The sequence below is a fragment of the Chrysochloris asiatica genome, unplaced genomic scaffold (genome assembly GCF_000296735.1).
Source record: "Chrysochloris asiatica unplaced genomic scaffold, ChrAsi1.0 scaffold00004, whole genome shotgun sequence".
In the NCBI taxonomy this organism is placed as follows: Eukaryota; Metazoa; Chordata; class Mammalia; order Afrosoricida; family Chrysochloridae; genus Chrysochloris; species Chrysochloris asiatica.
In genome coordinates this window covers 6792032-6816205 of record NW_006408522.1, presented here as the reverse complement: position 1 = coordinate 6816205, position 24174 = coordinate 6792032, and the positions used below count along the sequence as shown (strand labels likewise).

General features: G+C 45.1%; 1 protein-coding gene across 1 annotated transcript in view; it reads left to right on the top strand.

The window, feature by feature from the left end:
• The window catches only part of TLN2 (talin 2), a 229757-nt gene extending 221128 nt beyond the window's left edge, over nt 1-8629 (top strand). The window contains exons 53-56 of the mRNA XM_006831575.1: nt 1417-1479; nt 1571-1753; nt 7511-7636; nt 8149-8629. Coding sequence (XP_006831638.1) covers nt 1417-1479; nt 1571-1753; nt 7511-7636; nt 8149-8277 — 501 coding nt within the window. The 3' untranslated portion in view covers nt 8278-8629. The remainder of the gene's footprint in view (nt 1-1416; nt 1480-1570; nt 1754-7510; nt 7637-8148) is intronic.
• The last annotated feature ends 15545 nt before the right edge of the window (nt 8630-24174 follow it).

Genomic DNA, 24174 nt, shown 5'->3' with positions numbered 1-24174 from the left:
GGATGCCAGACACTTCGCTAGATACCACAGAATCAACCTTGAATGCGGCTGAGGCTCTGTCCTCCAAGGAACTGATGTTCTGGCACTTAATAAGTTGGTGATGGAACTTCCATTTCACTTGGATGAACTCTAGAATTATATATGCGCAGGACCTTAGCATTTTACCTCACATTCAGCAACCCCCAATGTTAAGTGCCTTTGAGTCAGTTTCGACTCATAGGGATCCTTGTATCGGGTTTTCGAAGAGCAGCTGGTGAACTTGAACTGGTGAGCTTGATCCACCAACCTTGCGCTTCAAACTGACTTAGCAGTCCAGTGCATTAACCCACAGCACCACACCAGGATTCCTAGTTTTACGTATCATTTCTGACACTTCCCCATCGCCTTATCTCCATGTCTGTCTGCCCTCCTCACCCTTCAAAGATGACCTGTATTTCCTCAAGACGTGGGACTGCACTCAGTTTGAATGAGCTGCACCGCCCTTTGTTAGCTTCACCTGCCAGAAAAGTCACGTGGAAATTTTCCGGGTCAGTACTTAGGAGAGATTTAAATTTGTAAGAGACCTCAGTGGCTTAGTGGTTCTGCCCTTGCAAGAGAAGACCTGGGCCACCGTGTTTTCAGTGGGGAAAGGCCCGCAGATGAAGTGAGTGTGGGAAGCCAGCCTCATCCACTGTTCCCTGAGACTTTGTCCTAAAAATGGTGACCCACATGCGTGATAAGAAAACCCTGCTCAGTCCTGCACACAACCCTTGATCGATTACACATCAATCTGTAATCGATATGTAGTGATCTGTAGGGTGGTGTGTTTTTTTTGTTTGTTTGTTTTTTGTTTTTTTTTTTAAAGTAACATTTGCCATTTCATCCATTTTTACGTGTACAGAAATCCAGCCACACTAGCCACACTCCCACTCTGTGTTTCCAAATAGATTTTTCTTTCTCTCTCCCATAGGGGTTTTTCTTGTTGTTTATTGGCTAATGTTCAGAAGCAAATTGCTAGGTTTGTCTTCTTGCTCCATCTTAGTTTAGAAGCACCACTGAAACCTCTCCCACATTATAGCAGCAGCAAGCTTCCGTCCACAAACAAGTGGTGGCTTCGCATGAGGAACCTTGATTGGCTTGGAATTAAGCAGAGTCTCCTGCATGAAAGGCACGATTCCCACCACTGAACACCCCATCAGAAACGCCATATCTGGCAGCTAACCAGATGCCGCCAGAGCGTTTCTCGCGGAGTCTTTGTGGCCCATTTGCAGTAGCCTGGATCCTCAGACTAGTGTTCCTCATGGGTGCCGGAGCAGCACTGCACATCCCACAAGCTGTCTGCTCTCTCTAGTCCCAGGGAAAGTAATGCCTGAGGCTGCAGGTCACCGACTTGGGCTTTCCAGCTCTAACTGCAGGCTTCTCAACTCCACTTTGCAGGTTGGTTCCATTCCTGCCAATGCTGCAGATGACGGCCAGTGGTCACAGGGGCTGATTTCTGCCGTGAGTCTCCTTCTCCCTTCTGCCTGTTTGCTTTGTGGATCCCCTGAGGAAGGCTCAGGCCTTGGGTCACTTCTCTATTGACTGTCCCCAGGCCCGGATGGTGGCGGCAGCAACCAGCAATCTCTGTGAGGCAGCCAATGCCTCTGTCCAGGGGCATGCCACTGAGGAGAAGCTCATCTCATCCGCCAAGCAAGTCGCCGCTTCCACGGCTCAGCTGCTTGTGGCCTGCAAGGTGAAGGCCGATCAGGACTCAGAGGCCATGAGGCGGCTACAGGTAATGGTCACTGATGCTGGTGGGAAAATACTCCTCTTGGAGCGGGTAAGTGTCGCCAAAGGGGATTGTCCCACTTCCTTGGCATGACCCACCAGGCCCTCCATCAGCCAGTCCTGTCCCACCTTCCAGCTTCATCTTCTACCGCGTGCTTTCATGCATCCTGCCTCTGCTCCCCAAAACTGACATTCTCCGACCACACCTTGTACACTCTGAGCCTTCATTCAAGTCTTGGCTCCACCTAGAATGTCCTGACTCTCCTCCCTACTCCAGCCCAACCTGGTCATCTCCTACTTATCCTTTGGGACTCATCTCCATTGTCACCTCTTCTGGGAAACCTTCCCTGACCCCAGGCCTCAGGCAGCCAGTCCCTCCTCTGTCCTGCCAGATCCCCCAGCAGACTGCTCTTCCAGTGCCACTGTGTTGATTTTGATGTGAGCTTCTTAGATGCAGGTACCACACTCTCATCTTTGCATCTCTCACACCTAACGTGTGGTGCCTGTTTCAGAGTTAGTGCTCATTCAGTGTTTGCTACAGAAGGAGGTGAAAGGACTGAGGAATTAATATGACACTGTTGCTCCAGGTTTCCCAGAGCCTAATGAATATGCTTAATGGAGGTGACAAGTCCTTGCCAGTGCTGGTACTTTTTCCTGATGGCTTTAATGATAAAAATATAAACACAATGAAGGAAATGTTTTCAAGACAATTCACATAGCTTCAACATCTTCACACATCAAATGCTTTCGGTGTTTTCTCTTCCTATTTGTAAACTTCATACAAAATAATTTTGTCTGCTTGTCATCATAATGGATCAGTTCTGCTTTTCTTCACTTAACATTTTATCATACTTATTTTTCTCCTTGGAGAAAAAGCTTCATAATTCCTCTCTGCAAAGCTGACTGGTCCATTCTTCATAAGTTTCATTTTTAATGATTGCATGATTATTACACCAAGTAACTAAGTCATAATTTCCCTATACTTTGGACATTGTTTATTGCCAATTTTATGAATTTGTTATTACTATGGAATTATGATGCAGTTGGTTTATATTGCCTAACAGTACATGTTTCTATAAGACAGTGAATAAAATCATAAATGGCTGAACTGTTTGGACAGTTCCATCCAAACAAATAACAAGTTTTCTTTCAAGTCATAAAGTACATTTATGTTTGTTGGTTGGTCCTTCAGAGGAAAGCATCATAAATTAAGATAGACCTGCGTTCAAGTCCTGCCTCTGCCATGTATTAGGTGCATGGTCCTTATACAGATCACTTAAAATTTGTCAGGCCTTAATTGCCTTAGCTGTAAAATGGGATAAAGATAAACCTCTTGAAGTCAAACCATATAAAAAACATGAACGCTCTTGTGTGAGTCCTAAACATTTACACAAGTGATACTTACTGGTGATTGGAACATGAAATGGGAAAAAAAGAAGAAAGATCAGTAGTTTTAAAATATGGCTTGGTGATAGAAGCAATCCTGGAAATTACAGGATAGAATTTAGAGACCAGCAACTTATTTGTTGAAAATACCTTATTTCAACAACATAAACAGCTTCTATACAAAAGGACCTCACTAAACGGAGTACACAGGAATCAAATTGACTACATCTGTGGAAAGAGAATATGGAGACGCTCAGTATCATTAGTGAGAACAAAGCCCGGGCCTGACTATAGAACAGATCTTCATCAGTTGCTCATATGCAAGTTCAAGTTGAAGCGGAAGAAAATTAAACCAAGTCCACAAGAGCCACGATTCAACTTTGAGTATATTTCATTTGAATTGAGAGACCACCTCAAGATTAGATTTGATGAACTGAGCACTAGTGACCAAAGACTAGAAGAGTTGTAGGGTGACACCAAGAGCATTATACAGGAAGAAAACAAAAGGTCATTTAAAAAATTAGCAAGAAAAGACCAAAATGGATGTAAGAAGAGACTCTAAAACTTGTTCTTGAGCGTAGGAGAGCTGAAGCAAAGTGATAAAGTTAAAAAGAAAGAAAAACCTGAACAGAAAATTTCAAAGGGTAGCTTGAGAAGACAAAGTCAAGATTATATCATAATGAAATGTGCAAAGGCCTAGCGTTAGAAAACCAAACAGGAACAATACTCTCAAGCTGAAAGAACAGAAGAAAAATTCAAACTCAAGTTGCAGTTGAAGAATTCTTTGGGCAAAATACTGAACAATGCAGGGAGCGTCACACAAAGGCGAAAGGAATACTCAGAATCATGGTACCAAAAGAACGGGTCTACTTTCAACCACTTCAGGAAGGAGCATAGGATCAAGAACCAATAGTATTGAAGAAAGAAGTCCAAACTGCATTGAAGTTATTGGCAAAAGACAAGGCTTGAGTAATTGTCAGATTACAAATTGAGATGTTTCAACAAACTGATGTAGCACTTGAAATGTTCTTAGCAGGCACCAGTCTCTGGAGAAGGACATCATGCTTGGTAAAGTAGAGGGGCAGGGAAAAAGAGGAAGATCCGATCCTCAAGGAGATGCAACAGTGGGCTCAAACATGACAACAGTTGTGGAGATGGCATAGGGCTGGGCAGTGTTCTGGGTACATAGCGTTGTTACTAATCAGAATAGACTTGAGGACTCCTAAAAACAGTACAATGTCATTCTGTTTCCATTTTTCTCATTTAACTTAATGCTATAATGTCATGTCTGAGCCCTTACAATGAGCCTTGGAGGTTTGCTGGGGCTACAGAGACCTATGCAATCCAGACTGCAAGTCACTAGCTAAATTATTTTAGACAAGTTACTTAACCTCAGTTTCCATATCTGAAGAGTACACTAATGATATCTGACTTCATAAAAAGTCTTGAGAATAAGCACACGATGGCTGCTCATCAAATATTAATTGCCTTCCTCTTCCCTTCTTATATAAGTGCTCATGTCCTCATTGGTCACCTTAACACAATAACCAGATAGGCCAGCTAGAATGAGAAAAACTCTTCACACCCAGGCAAAGCCCTTAATCCAGAGGGGCTGTGCAGAGAAATATGGGAGGAGCAGTAAAACCTTGATCACCATTAGAAGAAAATTCAAGTCTACAACATTAAGTGTAAGCCATTATGGACTGTTAGCTCTTGATGAAGATCTGGACTTGTTGAAAAACTGAATATTGAATATTGAACAATTTCTCTTCAGCTCTCTTTAGCAATTGCTGATTCTGGAGCATATGATATAAAACTCGGCTCTAACTCTGAAAGTGCATCTTTATAAAGGTTCTGTCACTGGGAGGCTCTCCATCCTCCCACTGGGGAGCAGGTCCACCTCCACTTCCGCTTTCACTGCCCTTCAGCACTCCTAGAAACCCTCACTGAGCACCAGTCTGGGCAGCCACTGTGCAGGCACTGAGGAGCCAACAATCCAAGTCATAGACTGTGCTCTCAACTTGCTCACTGGGAGAGTGTGGGCACGGCTGCCAACAGATGAGCACTGAAGGCAGGGAGAGGCCAAGGCAAACTGGGAAAAAAAAGTGACGCCTGGAGTCAAGTCCTGAAACATGTCATATGTAGGACGGGGCCCAGAGGCAGTGGGTTTTCTTGGACAAGGAAGAAGCTCTTGTGTGTATCTCTTAACATGCTTGGCTGTTATTATTTCTTTTCATGATTGCCTTCCTCCAAGATTGTGTTTCTCTGCTATTCATAAGATTTTCAGTGATTAAATATTCAGAAGTAGTTCATCTTTCTTCCTACTCTGTCTTTGTCTGGAAGCTCATCTGAAACCTGTCCACTTTGAATGGCCCTGCTGGTATTTAAAATACCGTGGCATAGCTTCCAGAATTACAGCAACTCACAAGCCACCACAGTATGACAAATGAAATGTGCAAAGATCTGGAGTTAGACCAAAAGGGAAGAGCAAGTTCGGCATTTCTTAAGTTGAAGGAACTAAAGAAAAAATTCAAACCTTGGCTTGTGGTATTAAAGGATTCTATGGGCAAAATCCTGAATGATGAAGAAAGCATAAAAAGAAGATGGAAGGAATACCTAGCGTCACTATACCAAAACGAAAAAATTTGGAAGACAACTGTCTGGTCAACTGATTGAAAGAGATCCATATTTGTGCCCATTCTAAGAGAGGTGACCCAACAGAATGCAGAAATCATCAGACAATCTTTGATATCCCATGCGAGTAAAGTTTTACTAAAGGTAATACAGAAGTGACTGCAACCACACATTGACAGAGAACTTCCAGAAGTTCAAGCCAATTTCAGAAGAGGACGTGGAATAAGAGATGTCTTTGTTGATGTCCGATGGATCTTGGCTGAAAGCAGAGAATACCAGAAAGATGTTTACCTGTGCTTTACTGACTATGCAAAGGCCTTCAGTTGTATGGATCATGACAAGCTATGGACAACATTGCGAAATATGAGTATTCTGGAACACTTAATTGTGCTCATGAGGAATCTGTACCTGGACCAACAGGCAGTTGTTCAAACAGAACATAGGAACACTGAATGGTTTAAAATTAAGAAAGGTGTGTGATAGGGTTGTATTCCTTCACCATACTGATTCAACTTGTATGCTGAGTAAATAATCCAAGAAGCTGGGTTATATGAAGAGAAAGTGGCATCAGTATTGTAGAAAGACTCATTAACAACCTGCAATATGCAGATGATACAACTTTGCTTGCTGAAAGTGAAGAGGACTTAAAATACTTACTGATGAAGATCAAAGAGCACAGCCTTCAGTGTAGATTGCATCTCAATGTAAAGAAAACAAAAACCCTCACCACTGGACCAATAAACAAGATGGAGAAAAGACTGAAGTTGTCAAGGACTTCATTTTTCTTGGATCAACCATGCATCTTTCAAGCAGCAGTCAAGAAATCAAACGATGTATTGCATTAGGCAAATCTGCTGCACAAGACCTTTTTTAAAGTGTTGAAGAGCAAAGAAGTCAGTTTAAGGACTAAGGTGTGCCTCCCCCAAGCCATGGTATTTTCAATAACCTCATATGCATGTATGGAGAAAGAATACAACCCTGTCGCACACCTTTCCTAGTTTTAAACCATTCAGTGTTCCATGTTCTGTTCGAACAACTATCTCTTGGTCTTTGTACAGGCTCATGAGCACAATTAAGCTGGACAGTGAATAAAGAAGACTAGAAAAATTGATACTTTTGAGTAATGGTGTTGGAGGAGAATATTGAAAGTACCACGGGCTGCCAAAAGAACAAACAGATCTGTGTTGGAAGAAGTGCAGCCAGAGTGTTCCTTGGAGGCCAGGGTGGCCAAACTTCGTCTCTCATACTTCGGACATATTGTCAGGAGAGACCAATTACTGGAGAAGGATCTCATGTTTGGCAAGGTGGAAGGTCAGAGAAAAAGAGGAAGACCCTCAGCGAGATGAATTGGCAAAGTGGCACCATCAATGGGCTCAAGTGTGGCAACAATTGTGAGGTTGGCCCAGGACTGGGCAGTGTTTCGTTCTGTTGTGCCTAGGGTCGCTATGAGTCAGTTCCGACTTGATGACACCTAACAACAATAACAACATGATTGTGTGCTTCTTGGGGGCCAGAAGCTATATCTCAGTCATCTGTGAATAAGTTGTACTTGGCATGTGGTAGGTGTCATTGATGGTAGGGTCAGTTGGTAGATGGACAGACTGACAGATGGGTAGTCACTGACTAGAGGAAATTTTGATGTGATAAGTTGACTGGTGTTCTCATGAATCGGCCTTCCGCCTGTTCTTGCCAAGTTCTAATGGCTATTGCTAACGACATAATTTGTGTTTTGCTCCCTCTGCAGGCGGCAGGAAATGCTGTGAAAAGAGCCTCAGACAACCTTGTCCGTGCCGCCCAGAAGGCTGCATTTGGCAAAGCTGATGATGATGATGTTGTAGTGAAAACAAAATTTGTAGGGGGCATTGCTCAGGTTGGTGATCAAATTCAGAAGTGTTTACCCCAAAATGTTAGAATAACAACAACAACAACAAAAAAAAAACATGCCAAACACCCTCTCCTGTGTAGCAGAGCAGAACTGTACCCTGTAAGGTTCTCAGTGGCTGGTTTTTCAGAAGCAGATCATTGGGTCTTTCTTCTGAGGTGCCTCTGGATAGACTTAAACATTCAACCTTTTGGTTAGCAGCCGTATGTTAGCCATGTGCACCACCCAGACATTCCAGGGGCTCCGTAGGCCAAATGAGTTGCTTCCAACTCATAGCAGGCCCCATAGGTCAGAATAGAACTGCTCATTTGCTATTCAGTCAGTGGCCAGAGTCAGCTTGTTTTCTTGGGCCTTCTGGGCCATTGGTCCTAAACCCCAAACCTGGGCCTGGAGACTGTTCAGGGTTTCCCACTGAAACAGGGCGGATGTCACAAGCTGTGCAGGTAAAGGCAGTTTCCTCGGAAGGTTTAGCTCTACCCACTTTGTTGTTTTTCTTCTAGATCATTGCTGCCCAGGAGGAAATGCTCAAGAAAGAACGAGAACTGGAAGAAGCAAGGAAAAAACTGGCCCAGATCCGCCAGCAGCAGTATAAATTCCTGCCCACAGAGCTGAGGGAGGATGAGGGCTAAAGCCAGAGACAAGATATCGGGAGTTGGCAGGCCCCAGGAAAGGACCCTTCAGGGACTGGACGGACGGTGTTCCTGTGAGGTTGGGTACTGGCCTGGAAACGGCCCGCCTCCCCTGGGGCCAGCACAGAGCCCTGAGTGCCCGCCCTCCTGTTTTGTCCTATTGGGCACCAGCTGCATGATTGTGATGTCACACGGTACAGTGTCCTACCCACCGCTTCTCGCCGCCTCCCCTCATGCCTCACCGCATCTCAGGAGAGAGGGGCACACGTCTCATGGACTGTGACCGAAAAAGAGAAGTCAGTATTATGTCATTCTCAGACACTTTTGCTTCTGTTGGCCCTTCTCTGGGCCCAAGCCTCTTTGCGGAATCTTAAATAGGAACAACAACAACAACAACAAATGGCTTGGAGGCAATCATTGATGTCATAGGGATTCATGATATTCTTCTCCCTCTCTGGACATGGTTAAAAGCTAGAGTATAAACCAGCATGGACTCCAGAAGGGTGATGTGGGTCCCCCTTCCGTTTCTGGTGAAGAATTACCACTCCTGTTTGCACACTTTCCTGCCTCAGTGTGTGAGCTCCTTGTTCAATCAAGACCCATCTTGTATTCTGTGGCCCAGAAAATTGATTGAGTATTTTCTTCCTCCATAATCCAAAGGGCAGAGGTACGGGAGGCCTCTTCGGGTTGGGTGAACAGGGGTTGTAATAAAACCTGTGGGCGCCTTACTCTGCAAAGACTGGTTCTGTTCATCAAAATTCACCCCCAAATGACAGTCCGTGCTACATCCCTCTTGAGGCTTTCAAGGTGGAGGTCCAGATGGGACAAAGAAATTCCTTGGTGGTTCCATTTTCCAGGTCTCATCTCAGCTTCTCTGCTCCCCAAATGGTCTTCTATTCCCACATGGATGTTTCTCTCTCTGCATTGTAATATTCCTAAAAATCAGTGTACACCTCTGACAAAATCGCTTTGCATGTTAACATATAAGTGAAGACGTAAGGAATTCAGAGTCCACTGTATAGATATCACAGTGTTGGAATCTCAGTCCTCCCGCCCTCTCATGCGTCCGCCCTTTTCTCTCTTTAAAGCCCTCTCTGCTATGAAGGACATTTTAAGACTTTGAATAGTCCTTTGAGTCTTCAGACAGTACATGAAGGATGAATGGTTCAGGAGAGACGCTTTTGCCAGATAGCAAGTATCAATGAAAGAATTTTTCATGGAGGAAGACAAATTAGGGGAGGCATGTGGTTTAGAACCAGACAACTGCTCGAGGCGGTGGGGTCCACTTCTCTGTAATGATGTGGCCTCACGTCTCATATGTCATCCACAGCAGCACTTCACAAAGGAGGTGTAATGCTCACGGGTTCCCAGCCACTCTGGGAGAGAAAGATGTGGCCGTCTGCCTCCACAAAGATGGTGGTTGTTAAGTGTCAGCAAGTCGGTTCCGACACATGACGACCCTGGGTAGAGTTTCCGAGGAGTAGCTGGTGGGTTTGAACTGCTGACCTTGCAGTTAGCGTCACACCAGGATTCCCCATAAAGATTACAGCCTTGCAAAGCCTACTGGGCAGCTTTTTCTGTCTTCTAGGATCACTTGCTGTTAGGGGGAATCAACTGAATAGCAGTGAGTTTTGATTTTGAGATTTGGGGGGTTTTTTGTTTAATTTAAAAAGTGGGTGCCATGGTCCCCAAAAGTGTCACTCTTAGACCTTGCCCAGTGACCCTGTTTTACAGTTTCTCAGACTCATAAGAGACCGGTAAGTACTATGCACATTAGAATTTTTTCCAGGTGAGTAGACAGTTAAAGGAGGTAGAGTCTCCTGAGAGGCCAGTAGAGAGTGCAGAGAGTGGAGTCCGGAGGCAAGGACTCTGAAGAGGAGGGAGCAGGTAGAGCTCTGGGTGCTCAGGGGAAAGCTAACAAACTCTGGGCTTGTCCTCTCTGAGTACCACTGATACAACTGTCCTGATGGTACCATGGTTAAACTTGTTGCTAAGTGCCATCGAGTTGGTTCCAACCCACAGCAACCCTGTATGGGGTTTCTGAGGAGTGGCTGATGAGCTTGAACTGCCGACCTTGTGGTTCAAACTGACTTTGCAGTCGAGTGTATTAACGCACAGTGCCACACCAGGACTCCAGTGGTTAAGTTGTTGCCTGTAAATTGCAAAGTCTGTACATGGAGTCCATGTGATGACTGGCGGAGAAAAGATCTGGTGATCTATTCCTTACAGCGGACAACCTAGGGAGCCCCAGGGAGCAGGTCTACTGTCTTGTAGTGTCACGTGGGTTGGACTTTACTCGAAGACACCTAACAACAATACAGCTCTTCATTGCTACCCTGGCCTAAACCCCTCTCTGATAGCAGAATGACACTGAGCACCCCAATAAGGGGTACAGGGTGCTTTCTGAGACTGAAGTGTCAGACCACAAGGTTTCAGATCAAGATGTGTTAACAGCTCTTTTAGCAGAATTCCAGGAACCTCCCATGGCTCATCCTTCTCTCTTTCCAGTAATGGCCAGGGCAGCTGCCCCTCCTCCCCTTGCCCCAGTCCCCAGGCACACCTCTGTGTCCCAGGAACTAGGCAGGGACCAGGGAGGAAGTTTTCACTGCCTTATGACTGAACGCTGTTTAAATCCTTTACTGCATTTGATACCGCAAACACCGCCAGAGACAAACCAAGAAAAAAGTCAGTCTTTACAACTCTAAAGAACAAATGTGGAACAAATTTTGTGTTTGTAGGAGCTGTATGAATATCCTGCCCCGAGCTTTCTGCTGTGAGAAGTTTGAAAGTTGGTTCCCAGTGCTTGCCTGGCGTTTTATCTTTACCTTCCTCGCTCAGCCTACAGCACTTGTTCGAATGGCCCCATGGCTGGTGCATTCTCTTCTCATTTATAAAAATGTTGGAAAGACTGGTTTGGGCTCATGTAGGTGTCCCAGATGACTTTGAGGAGACTTCAAAGGAAGAAAATACAGCTTGAGTCTCCATTAGGGATATGAGGCGCTAACAGGAACAAGTTTTCAGGCTAAAAATGGCCCTAGGTCTGAAGCATACAAATGCATCTCTTTGTGGGAGAGGGAGCAGGGGTGTGGAAGTGTGACCCTCCTCACCTAGAATTAACTTTGACTTTGAATCTTTGGGCAAATCAGAAATTGCTGTCTGTAATGGTCAAGGAGTCGTGGTGTGGCGCTGAGCGTTAATGAGCCAGACTGCAAAGCCATTTGGACTGCAGAGTCAGCAGTTAAGTCTCACCAGCTGCTCCTCAGAAACCCTATACAGGGTCTCTGGGGGTTGGAATCAACACGACAGCACTTAACAACAACAACATGGTCAAGAAATGACCCTGAACTGAGCTTCAGTCAGTCAATGCTGCCTTTCAAAGGTCTTTGGGAAAGGATGCTACATCCACCTTTGATTAGACAGACAGCCTTGGTTTAAACTCTGCCATGTGTCTAGTCAGGTGTGGCCTGGCTAGTCAGTGCAACCAGTCCCCTCAAGTCCCCGGAGGTCACCATGAATTCTCCAGGACAGCTCCATCTGTGGTCTAGGCACAAGCCCTAAAGAATGAGCCACGTGGCATGTTTAATCCTGGAACATCACACGGGGCTTCTGACAGGTTTTACCTACTTTTTGTTTGGGTGTTACAATAGCCAGTGAGTTTGCAGGCAACCAAATGCATGAGAAAAAAATTAATTGCTATCCCTCAAAAGCATAAACCTCAGCTCTGAAGTAATTCCAAAGATTTAACAGTTTACACATGACCCAGGTCAGTCAAATGATGCCCGTGGTCTCTGCTCCCAAGGAGCGGGGAGCCCAGTTTCCCACTTGGTGAATGATCCACAGAACCTCTTCCAGCTCTGAACCCAGGTCTGGGTTCTGGTAGGACCGCTTGGAATTCTGGTGAGAGGACCCCAGCACAGACCCAGCAGGTTCACTCTCAGTCCCTCAGAATCCAGAAGCTCAGCTGCTGACTGAGAGGAAGGCTGCTTCTGAGAACCTTGACAAACGAGAAATTGAGGGGGAAAACTCATTGGAGGGAAGAAACCCAAGGGATCCTGAGAACTCTGATGGGGCCCACGTCCCCCACTCCACAATCTCTGCAAAGTGGTGAGACGAGATGTCCTCCCCAAAAGGGCCCCCTAGGGTCACATGGAGTCCTGTGTGGTGCTGTAGGATAAAAACTAGCCACTCCTCGGAAACCCTCTCAGGGTTACTCTAAGTCAGAACTGACTCGACAGCACTTATCAACAAGATTACATTAAAATGTCCCAAGGCAGCTGCGCTGTCTTTCTGAGTGGGTTGGTTATGTTTATGATCATTAGGAATGAGCCCGTGACAAGTTTCTGTTGAGTCGTTTTCAAAATAAACACTAAAAAGAGGGAGTCCTGGTGTCATGCTGTAGGATAAACACTGGGCCACAAGGTCGGTTTGAACCATAGGGTCGGTGGTTCAAGCCCTCCAGCTGCCCCTTGGAAACCCTATGCAGCATCTCTGAATCAGAGCCAACTGGACGGCAGTTAATAAGAATTTCTATGAAAAGGTTTGGATTTTGCCTTCTTCAGAGCCCACCTCTCCAGTAAGTGCCCATGCATACGTCACTCCACTGGTATCTCCTTGTCATCAGCAAGAACCAAGACTGGTGTCTTGAAGCTGCAAAACCCTAAGAAAAAAAGGAAAATTAAGCTCTGCCCTGTGTCACACAATTGAGCTCTGGTAGTGCAGTGGTTGCAAATCGGGTTGCGAACCACAAGGTCAACAGTTCGAAACTACCAGCTGTTCTGCGGCAGAAAGATGAGGCTTTCTGCTCCCGTAAAGATTTACAACCTCAGAAACCCTGGACAGGGTCGCTATGAGTCGGAACTGACTCCACAGCACATAGCCACCAACACTGTATCACATTACCTTTACACGATTGATCAAGCTATGTAAAAATTAACTTTTAAAGGAAACGGGAGGAAGGGGGAAGAGAAGGAGAAATTCTGCCTGTAGAATTCAACTCCATAGTTAGAGGGCCGTGTGTGTGACAGGTTTTCCAGGCACCAGAGCAAACGCAAAGAGAAAGTAAACCTTGAGTAGGAAGCTACAGTTCTTTCCCTTAAAGAAGCAGACTTCCTACACAAGTAAGTCAGGGGCTTTCTGACCATGTATGTTGGCTGTATTGGAAGGCTGCACAGCTAAACACATCCATGCGTACGTTCATCTCCAGACTTGATGCAGAGCCTGCAGGAAGGTCAGATTCACCTGTGACAGCTGAGGATTGGCAGCTGTCAGTACTAGATTCTGCTGGAGGTCGGCAGCAAGGGTGTTGCAGTCCTCCCTTGGTCCCATGCCTGCCTGCTGGCTTCAGACATGACCAGTCGGTGCCCTCTCCTGTGCAGTTTCCGCTCTGCCTGGGGTCAAGAACTGGTCACACCACCTCAGTGTCTGGAGGCTCAGGAACCGGCCCTGAATTTTGTTATTCTTGGTAAATGCTGTCAAATCAGTTCTGACTCATAAGGACCCTGTATAGAGTTTCTGAGGTTTGTTTTAACCGCCGACCTTTTGGTTACCAATCCAGTGCTTATCCTAAGCACCATTACACAGACAACAAACAAAAAACTGCATTTACACTTCTGGTCTCTGTCGCATCCACCAGGAGACAGGTGGTGAGTGCCTGAGAACACACCAATATATAATCGTCAAAAAATATATAAATGCAACACCACAGTGTTTCAGAGAAAACAGACCACTTCATGAAGAAACAAGACAGAGTGGTTCGAACAAGTGACCAAAATACAGTCAGATAATATAGAAACGGTATTGGAACTACTTGATAAGGAATTTAAAAGACTGCTACTTAGACACCTTCAGTGGATTTTGTAGAATTTTGTATCAACTACAGCTGATGTCTAGGAAAACATAGACCAAGTTTTAGAAGAATTCAGGAAACAAATTGACAAATGAAAAATGGGAAACCATTCAGAAACAGCAATTAGAAAGCCAGAAGACTAAGATAAGTCTCTCAATATTCATCTGCTAGAGAAACAATCAGAAAAAATAATCTGAAGAAAGCCTAAAGTTTATGTTGTTGTTATTGTTATGTGCTGTCGAGTCGGTTCTGCATAGGGTTTCCGAGGAGCAGCTGGTGAGCTTGAACTGTTGGTCTTGCAGTTCAAACAGCTTTGCGGTCTGGTGCATTAACCCACAATGCCACACCAGGACTCCACTGTAAATTATCACATAATTTACATGATAAGAATTCCAGGAAGATCACTTCCCTCTCCCCCACCAATAAAGACAACCATTGAGAAAAGTGTCAAAGAGCCGTTACCTATGGAGAAGAACCAGGATGACTAAGTTCTGATTTCTCAGCACAAACCATACAGGCTAGAAAGCAATAGGATGGCATATACAAAACTTTGAAAGAAAAAAAATGCCAACCAAGAATCACATGCCCAGCAAAACTGTCCATCAAATATGACAGTGAAATTAGGACATTCAGATAAGTAGAAATTAAAAGAATTTGTAAAACACAGATCAAGCTTAGAGAGTCCTTTGGCCAGAGAACCAACAATGGCAGACAACAACCTGAGATTAGCATATATATGAATATCACTCAGAACTCAACCCAGATATAGAAGTATGCAAAGACCTGTTGTTGTTATGTGCTGTGGAGTCGGTTCCGACTCATAGCGACCCTGTACAGGGTTTCCAAGGCTGCAAATCTTTATGGGAGCAGAAAGCCTCATCTTTCTCCCGCGGAACAGCTGGTAGTTTCCAACTGCCAACCTTGAGGTTAGCAGCCTGATTTGTAACCACTACTCTACCAGAGTTCCTTAGCTAAAATAGGGAATCAGAGACACCTGTTACAACAGCAACAAAACAAAGTAACAAGAAGGAATAAAATAATTACAGAACTTCCAAATGAAGAGAAAATCAAGTAGATGTCAAGAAATAAATATAATAAACCTAACTAGAACCCTCAAAACTAGATCAAGTCTTACTCCTAGTCGTAACCTCAACCCTAATACTAAGCAGTTACAGGTCTAGCCTACCTCTGGCCATAGTCCTAAACCTAACCCCACCCCCCAAAAAAGAAGAAGAAAAAGGATTTGCTTCCTCTTAAAATAGTAGTTTAGGATTTCTATGCCAATTGATGATCAAGGTTTTTATATCTTTGGCTTAACAACAAATTAGGGTGGGTACTGACTACCACCAAGATGACGGCAGGAAGCCTGAGGTGCGGACCAGGAACAGGAAGGGCTGACGGGAGTTAACATGGGTTGACTTCCTGTGTCAGCTCAGCACTGGGGCTTCACACACATAACTCCCCTTTCCTCAGCAGCCACAGTGAAGGCGTTACGGCCATTTTGTAGAGGGGCACACCGAGACTCAACACGGTATGCAGTTGGAATTCAGATCCTCTGAACAGCTAAATCAGGCGAAGCCACTTACAAACAAGCCTTCCTGGGTATCCCAACCTACTGTGTGCAGGACAGGGGACAACCAACTTCCCGAGGTATAGTCCGGGCCCATGGGAGAAGAGCACAGGCAGTGTCATGGGTTGAACTGGGCCCTCCCAAAATGTGTCAGCTTGGCTGGGCCATGTTTCTCAGTGGTTTGGCAATTATGTGATGAGGTAATGTGACAGTTACATGATGATTGTCCATGATGTGATCTGACGTCATAAACTAATGGGATGAAGGTGGGCTGTAACACTCTTACTCCCATCACACCCTGATCCAATGTCAGGACACTTTCCTGGGAGTGTGGCCTGTAGCACCTTTTATTTCCAAAAGATAAAAGGAGAGAGAAGTGAGCAAGATCAGAGGGTCCTAACACCACCAAGAAAGAAGTGCCTCATCTGGAGCTGGAGTCGCTGTACTGTGGAGCACCTTAATCCAGGGAAAGAATGCTATGAAGACACACGGAGCTCTCCAAGGAATGCTGGGCCCACAGGATCTAAAGGAGACAAAGACCTTTATCCAGAGCCTTCTACCCTCCTAAACTGTGATAGAATGAAGTACTGATTGTTAAAACCATCCACTTGTGGTGTTTCTATTTCAGCAGCACTAGAAACCTAAGACAAGAGGCTTCCCAGAGGACGCAGCTCCCTGACTTGTGATATACAGGAGTTTTGCAGGCAGAGAAGTAGGAGGACAATGTCTTCCCAGCACAAGCAAAGACATGTTTTTATGAAGGGATCAAGGAGCTACACAGTGAGACCAGGGCTTGAGGCCTGTTGCAAGAGAGGGCAGTTGGGTACACACTGTGAGGAGCCTTGTGTCGTGCCAAACAACCCAAGCCCACTGTGGCTGAGTCCATTCCAACTCACAGCCACTGAGTAGAACGGGCCTGTGTAAAGACTGTACATCTTTACAGAAGCAGACTGTCATATCTTTCTTTCAGGATTCAAATTGCCACCAGGGCTCCATTGTGTCCAGACAGGGGATTTCAAAATTGGATCATTTATTAGGGGACTCGTTCTGTGGGGAGATCAGAAGAGATGCTCTGTGTTTGGAGAATCCATGTTCTAAGTGGAGATGGTCCAAGATCGGCCACTAGGGAGTAAATCAGCTCTCAGTCTGTTGTGGAAGATTTCAGAGATGGGAGAGGGGACAGTGGCCGAGACACAGAGCTTCTCACAGTGACAGTCTGCAGCAGGGGGATCACAGCCAGGGCGTCAGGACAGGCTTTGTTTACTGGTGAGCGATGCTTCATCTCTAAGTACCTAATGTTTATCGCACAAGTAACCATATGCTTTTTTACCCTATTGAATTCCCAGGTAACAGATTCAAACCGCCAATCTAAGCCTACCGCTTAGCCCAGTGTGCCAGCAGGCCCCTTCCTCCTGGGTCTATTTGCCAGTGCACCCAGTGCTCTTCCTGGTGACAGGAAGGACAGTCCTTTGCGTCCACATTTGCGGTCCTCATTACTTCCATCCTCTGTAGCTTTGGCCACAGAGGGCAGTGTGGTTCCATGGGACATGAATAGATATTATATCCCCGTGTTCCCTGAGGAAAAGGAGCATTTCATTGACAAATGAATTGAAGACTCAAGGTATTAAAGTGAAACAGGTTTACTTACTGTGAGACTTAAGGCATATAATACCAATAGGCACTGTGAAGCTTTAAAAGGAGTTTATAAAACCCAGCATTGTCTCAATTGTTTTTCGGTTGTTGGTTTTTTCTACCTTCAAGCACTTTTAAAAATTCCTGTATTTTTGAGGAACACAAGTTCCCTGGGTGGCCCAGTTTGCACTCAGATGGTAAGCAAGAAGAGGTTGGCAGTCTGAACCCAGCCAGACGAAGAAACAGACCTGGAGATCTTCTCTATACAATTGTTGTTGTTAAGTGCAGTCGAGTGATTCCAATTCATAGCAACCCTTTATAGGGCTTACAAGGAGCAGTTGGTGAGTTTGAACCACAAGAAAACCCTCTGGTGATGGTGGTGGTTATGTGCGGTGGAGTCGGTTCCGACTCATAGCGACCCTGTACATGGTTTCCGAGACTGTAAATCCTTACAGAAGCAGAAAGCGTCTTTCTCCCGCGGAACAGACCCTATGAAGCACTTTTAATCTGTAACACATGGGGTCTCTCCAAAGAGACAACTAAATCAGCAACAAACTAAGGACCCCACCTTAGGAAACTGTTCTGAAATCCTAGTGGGCTTTCTGCCGAGCCTGCTTCTCATAGATAACGTGCTCTGTCAAGCGTCACTAGGTAAGATTTCATCTCTGCAATAATGGCAAGGAACTCGCATCTTGTCACATGTGCCCTCCCTAGTACTTAAAGTGGAGCCTTGGACGTATGAGATAGCAAATAAAAATGGAGTGCCTGGCTGCCAAAATGCAGACCACGTGCAAACAGTGGCCTGTTTGGGGATCAGCTATTCCGGACTCAGGCTGATTTGAATTTGAACATACAAAAAAAGTTTGCTCCTAAATAGTTACCACCCACTTTAGCCACCCCCTTCGTTCCTCTTCTCACCCTGTCCCACCATGCCATGGGGGAACACAAAAACTCAAAATAGTTTCTCTGAAAAATGTCTTTCCTAGGGTTCCTTTCCTAAAACAACTTGATCTGAGATATCCTGAATGTTTGCCGTTGTTCTGCACAATCCAGAAGGTGGGCTCCTGTCAGAAAGGGGTTGATCCTGGAGTACTGAAAGGGCCTCAGATGATGTGAGGTGATCCTTACAAAATGAGACCTGCAACCGGAAACCCCATGGAATGTGACTGCTATCCCGGAGAGACGGGAAAGTGGGAAGGCAAGTGGGGGGGAAGGGAGCTTCTGTTATAAATCCATCCAATTTCTTACCAAAATGCCATTGCTTTCCCCTCTAAAGAGGGCTTGAGATTAAAGATTAAGATACAGCTTTGTAGCTATCATTTGTTGTTGTTGTTGTTAAGTGCCATCAAGTCGTTTCCGACCTATAGCGACCCTGTACAGGGTTTTCGAGGGTGTAAATCCTTACGGGAGTAGAAAGCCTCATCTTTCTCCCGTGGAGCGGCTGGTAGTTTCGAACCGCTGACCTTAAGGTTCGCAGCCCCATTCGTAACCACTATGCTCTTAACAGAGCTATCATTTAGAAGAAGTCATTTGGCTCCAAAACCAATCAACTATGCTGTGTCTTCCGTAACATTATTTATCTGCTTGTTAGAACCTAATCTACATAATCCCTAACCTAATACATTTCCACCATGTTTAAACCAGCCTGAGTTGGATTTGCTGCTAAAAGCTTCCTAACTGACCCTTTGTTGTTGTTAAGTGCCATAAAGTCAGTCCGACTTAAAGTGACCTTATATAAGGTTTCCAAGGAGCAACTGGTGAGTTTGAACTGCTGACCTTTCAATTCAAACCAACCCTGCAGTCTTATGCGTATCCTACAGCGCCACACCAGGACTCCTAATTGACCCTGGTGGTGGTGGTGGTGGTGGTTGTGTGCCATGGAGTCGGTTCCAACTCATAGCAGAAACTCTCATCTTTCTCCTGAGGAACAGCTGGTAGTTTCAAACTGCTGACCTTGAGGTTAGTGACCTGACTCTCATAACCACTAAGCTGTCGGTGTTGTTAAGTGCCGTCGAGTCGGTTCCGACCCATAGCGACCCTGTACAGGGTTTCCGAGGGTGTAAATCTTTACGGGAGTAGAAAGCCTCATCTTTCTCCCGCGGAGCGGCTGGTAGTTTCGAACTGCTGACCTTAAGGTTCGCAGCCCGATTCGTAACCACTACGCTACCAGAGACAGCAGTTATATGGGAAAAGAGCAGCAAGCATTTGGCCATGTAGTAAGCACTCAGCAAAATTTTACTTCCCCTTGTCCTCATACCTATATAAAAACAGTCTAGAAATGTGGCCAAAGAAAATGATCAAGAGTTTGCTGGAGTCCTTTCTTGTGGGTCTAACATGGTACCAGACTCATAGCAGGTCTTCATTCAAGACTTGAACACATCTCACCTGCAGCACTGCTCTAGAATGGGATGCTGGGATCAGCTGGACTTACGTTTATGGCTTCCTTGATGGGTTTGGGGGGAAGGGGGGAATTAGAACAATCTTCCTTGCAGACAGCAGAATCCCTGGTCATATTTTTCTATGGGAGGAATGGAACGAATGGCTGAAGCACAGGTCCTTCCAACACCCCCATTTCCCATCCCCCACTCTAGGTCTGCCACTGGTAAGCTAGAGAGGTCTGTGGCCAATCACCAACAAATGAAGCCATCTGAGGAATGTCTGGTATTTAGGATATGTGGTGTGCTGTGGGTTTGTTTCTTCTGTTCTTCCCTTGGTGATGGAAAGCCTTAACTATTTTGTCTGGAGGCATTAGCATGGAGCGGAGGACCCCAGGGAGTGGAAGGCAATGGAAGGAAGTCTAGCAGTTCTGGCTTTTTCTTCTCCTAGGACTAGATGGGACCTCCCAGACCCAGCTGGGCTTTACTCAGCCTCTAACTTTTCCTTTGGGAGTCAGTGGGCAAAAGAGGCCCCCAGCACATTAGGAACAGCAAGGAAAAGGCATTTGTTTGGGGAGAGGACTCACTGGAAGCTAGAGGATAGGGAGGAAGTCTTTGTGTCCCGGTAACTTTGTGCAGAGGACAGAACCTAGGCTGGATTCTAGTTCCAGCTGGGTGATCTCAAACACACACCGCGATTTCTCGGAGCTTCTGTGTTTTCATGTATTAACTCTGCCATGATTCCAACTGGACCTGGAGGGTGGACATTGAACAGCTACTAATTTTCAGTCCTCATGTGGCATTGTGGGATATAGCACTAGACTACAAGGTTGTCGGTTCAAACACACCAGCCCTTCCTTAGAAACCCTACACAGAGTTTCTATCTTCAGGACTGGGGGGTGGGGCAAGTGTAACATAAAAGCTCTTGCCGGAGGGAAAGAAACTTCTCCACTGACTGTTGTTGTTGTTGTTAAGTGCCATCAAGTCGGTTCTGACCCATAGCAACCCTGTACAGGGTTTCCGAGGCTATAAATCTTTATGGGAGCAGAAAGTCTTGTCTTTCTCCCACTGAAAAGGAACTTTAAATAAGAATACAACTATCAAGGCAACAGGGGAATGATTGTTAATCCCATAGTACTCAGCCAGTGAGACTCTGAGGGAGGGACCTTCCTGGATTAGGATATAAATTCTTTTGCGCACAGCATGGCTAGTCTGGTCTGCTGCTATCTTCTGGGTCTGGTAACTCATTGGTGACTTCATAAGGGATAAGGGGGTCCTCCCCCTCCCCCAGTTCTCCCTCTGGAGACCCTGGGGTAAGGTCCTAGTCAGGGGTTTATACTGACCCACTAGTGCCCAAGAGATATTAAGGCAGTGTCTGGGGTATCAACAAGGTTTCTCAAAGTATGGCACTGTAGGATAAGCACAGGACTGCTAAACCAAATCCACCAGTCACTTCTTGGAAACCCTATACAGGGTTGCTATGTATTTGAGTCGGAACCAACTCATCGACACTTAACAGTTTTTGAGCATTAAGTATACATTAGTTTCTCTGCTACATATCACCCTCTTCATCAAGCTACAATTTATAGAAGGCTTTCAATATGCCAGTCACAGCTCGAAACACTATAAATACACTGACTCATTTGCTTCTCACAACCCTGTAACATTGTTAAGTTGTTGCTATTGTTATTAAGTGCTGTCAAATTGGTTCCAACTCACAGTGACCCTGTATACAGTTTCTTAGGAGCAGCCAATGGGTTTGAACCATTGACTTTCCGGTTAGCAGTCAGGTGCTGATCGTACAGCTCCACACCAGTAAAGTAAGCTCACCCCATTTTAAGAGTCCTTGGTGATGCACTGGTTAAGTGCTCATTCACTAACCAAAAAGGTTGGTGGTTCCAACCCATCCAGCAAGACTTCGAGAAAAAAAACTTGGTAATCTGTTCCCGTGAACCCTAAGGGGATAGTTCTACGTGTCAATGTCTATCTATTTTACAGATGAGGAATCTAAGCACAATCAAGTTACATACTTACATCAGTTTCATACAGCGAGAAAATTGCAACCCAGACAGCCAGTGTTAGGGTCCGAGACCACCACCCAATAAGGAGACCAAGAGACAAAGATAATGCAAAAGCAGGCGGGCTTTATTCTAGCTAGCATGCTAGGGTCGAGTGGCGGCTGGCAGTGTAGTGTTCAGCAGTGTTACAGCAGTGTTACAGCAGGGTTACTGCATCAGCTCACCAAAGCTCGACCCCAAGCAGTTCACAAACCGCACCTTATATAGGGTTTTGGGACACACTATGGGAGGGGGATATGCAAACTAGGATTACAACTTTTACCCAATGGAGCATTCAGAAACCGCAGGATCCAATAGATTTAAACATAACATCACATAAGTGACCTATAGTACTAAGACTTTTTCCAGTCCTGCCAGCCTCATTTTATGTTACCTGTTCCGGCCACCTGGCCTGTGAGTCTTCAACTGTGACAGTTTTACGAGTGTGCTCTTTACCCTGCATTTGTGTCTCTTGAGACATTCTGATGGGGACCTGCCTAGCCATGCCTGGTTGTCCTTATGGCCCCGGCCTGAAGCAGGTCTCAGAGCAAGCTCTTATGCCTGAAGCGGAGATTCTTGCTCTGAGCCCTACTCTCAGCCGTCCACTTTCATTCTCACACCAGACTCAGAATTTGTACCTATAACATAACCATAACACGTTCTTGCTGTTGTTGCCAAGTACCATGAGTTGGTTCCAATTCATAGGGACCCTGTCTCTGCAGGGTTTCTGAGTGGCCCAGGGCTTATCCTGCAGCGCCACACTAGGACTCCAAGTTCTCTTGTAGGTTGTTTATTTTCCATAAAACAAATGGGACTGTTTTACAGATGATGAAACTGAGACAGAGACTGAGAGAATTGCAATTTGACAAAAGTGACAGCTTTTTTTCCCCCTTTGACTCACAAGGAAAGTTTATTGAGTCACTGAATACAAACAGGAATGTGGTCCATTGCAATTTTACCTTAACAGTCAAACCCGTTCAAACTGCAGGAATGAAAACTTTGTCTTTGTTCTTGCTGAAGAGCAACATCCGATCCTCCATCTATAAGATCAAGAAAGGGAGAGAAATGTTTCCTTAGGGTTGGGATGAGATTACAATAGGCCAGCTATGGCTAGAGATCTTTCAAATAGTCAATTATGAAAGCACATTTTTTTAGCAATGTAAAAAATATTCCCTAGGCCAATAAGCAACAATCCATGGTTTATATTGAAGAAATCATGGTTTATATTGGTTAGTGACCTTACTAATGTTTTGGTTATATTCTCAATGCTATGAAAACACTATATCATGTTTCTCTGTTTTATATGACAAGTCTGAGAAAAAAGCCTTTCCCTGGAAAAGGACTCTTTTTTTTTTTAAACTTCTTCTTGGGTGAAAGTTTATAGGGCAAATGGGTTTTCCATTCAACAACTCACACACATTCTGTTTTGTGATGACATAAATATAACAGCACTCTTCTTCCCATTTCTTTCCTGGGTTTACCCTGTCCCTTCATCCTTCTTCCTCATCCCTCTGAACTTCATCCCTGGTCTGCTACTCCCCATTGGCTCTCGGATGGTTGTTTGTTTTTGAGGAGTCTATAGCTCCCTGGTGCCACAGTTCACCTTATAGGTCTCTCTATGGCTTGGATGAAAGTTGTGCCTTGGTGGTGAGGCCAGTTCTGGGCCTAAAGGGTGTCTGAGGGCCATAGTCTCAGGGGCTCCACCAGTGTCTGTCTAACCAGTAAGCCTGGTCTTTTTCTATTACGATGATTTTTAAGTTGTGTGTCTGATCCAAAGATTTCCCCCACTTCCTGTCATGCTCCCAAAGAGAGGTGATTCTCAGACTCCCAAAGCAATTGTACAGTTTAATGTATTTCAATTTGGAGGTCTCCATTTGTAATATGACACAGGTGTCAGCATATAATTTTTTTAATGGAAAACAATAACTCTCAAACTTTTATTTAACTTATTAATGAGGAACTAGCAGTTTAACAAGACAGATCTGAAAGATACAAAAGATTTAGTCACCATCAAAGGAAAGATTTCTGTGATGGCTTTCTAAGCCACTCACAAGAATGATTGCACTCTAAGGCAACAACACTATGACCTTTAGGTTGTAATCTATCCTTCCCCCCAAATCACAGCACATCTAAAAGACAAGAATCATTCACATCCCTACTGGTCTCCTACAACTCACCCTTACTCAGTTAAAATTGTCCTAACCCATAGTACGCGTTGTGTTGTAGTTAAGTGCCTTTGAGTCGGTTCTGACTCACAGCGACCCTGTATAAGGTTTCCAATTTGAACCACTGAGCTTGCAATTCAAACCGACCTTGTGGTCCGGTGCATTATATCACAGTGCCACACCAGGACTCATGCCACACCAGGACTAATGACCATTTGTTGTTGTTAAGTGCCATCGAGTCGGTGAACAACAG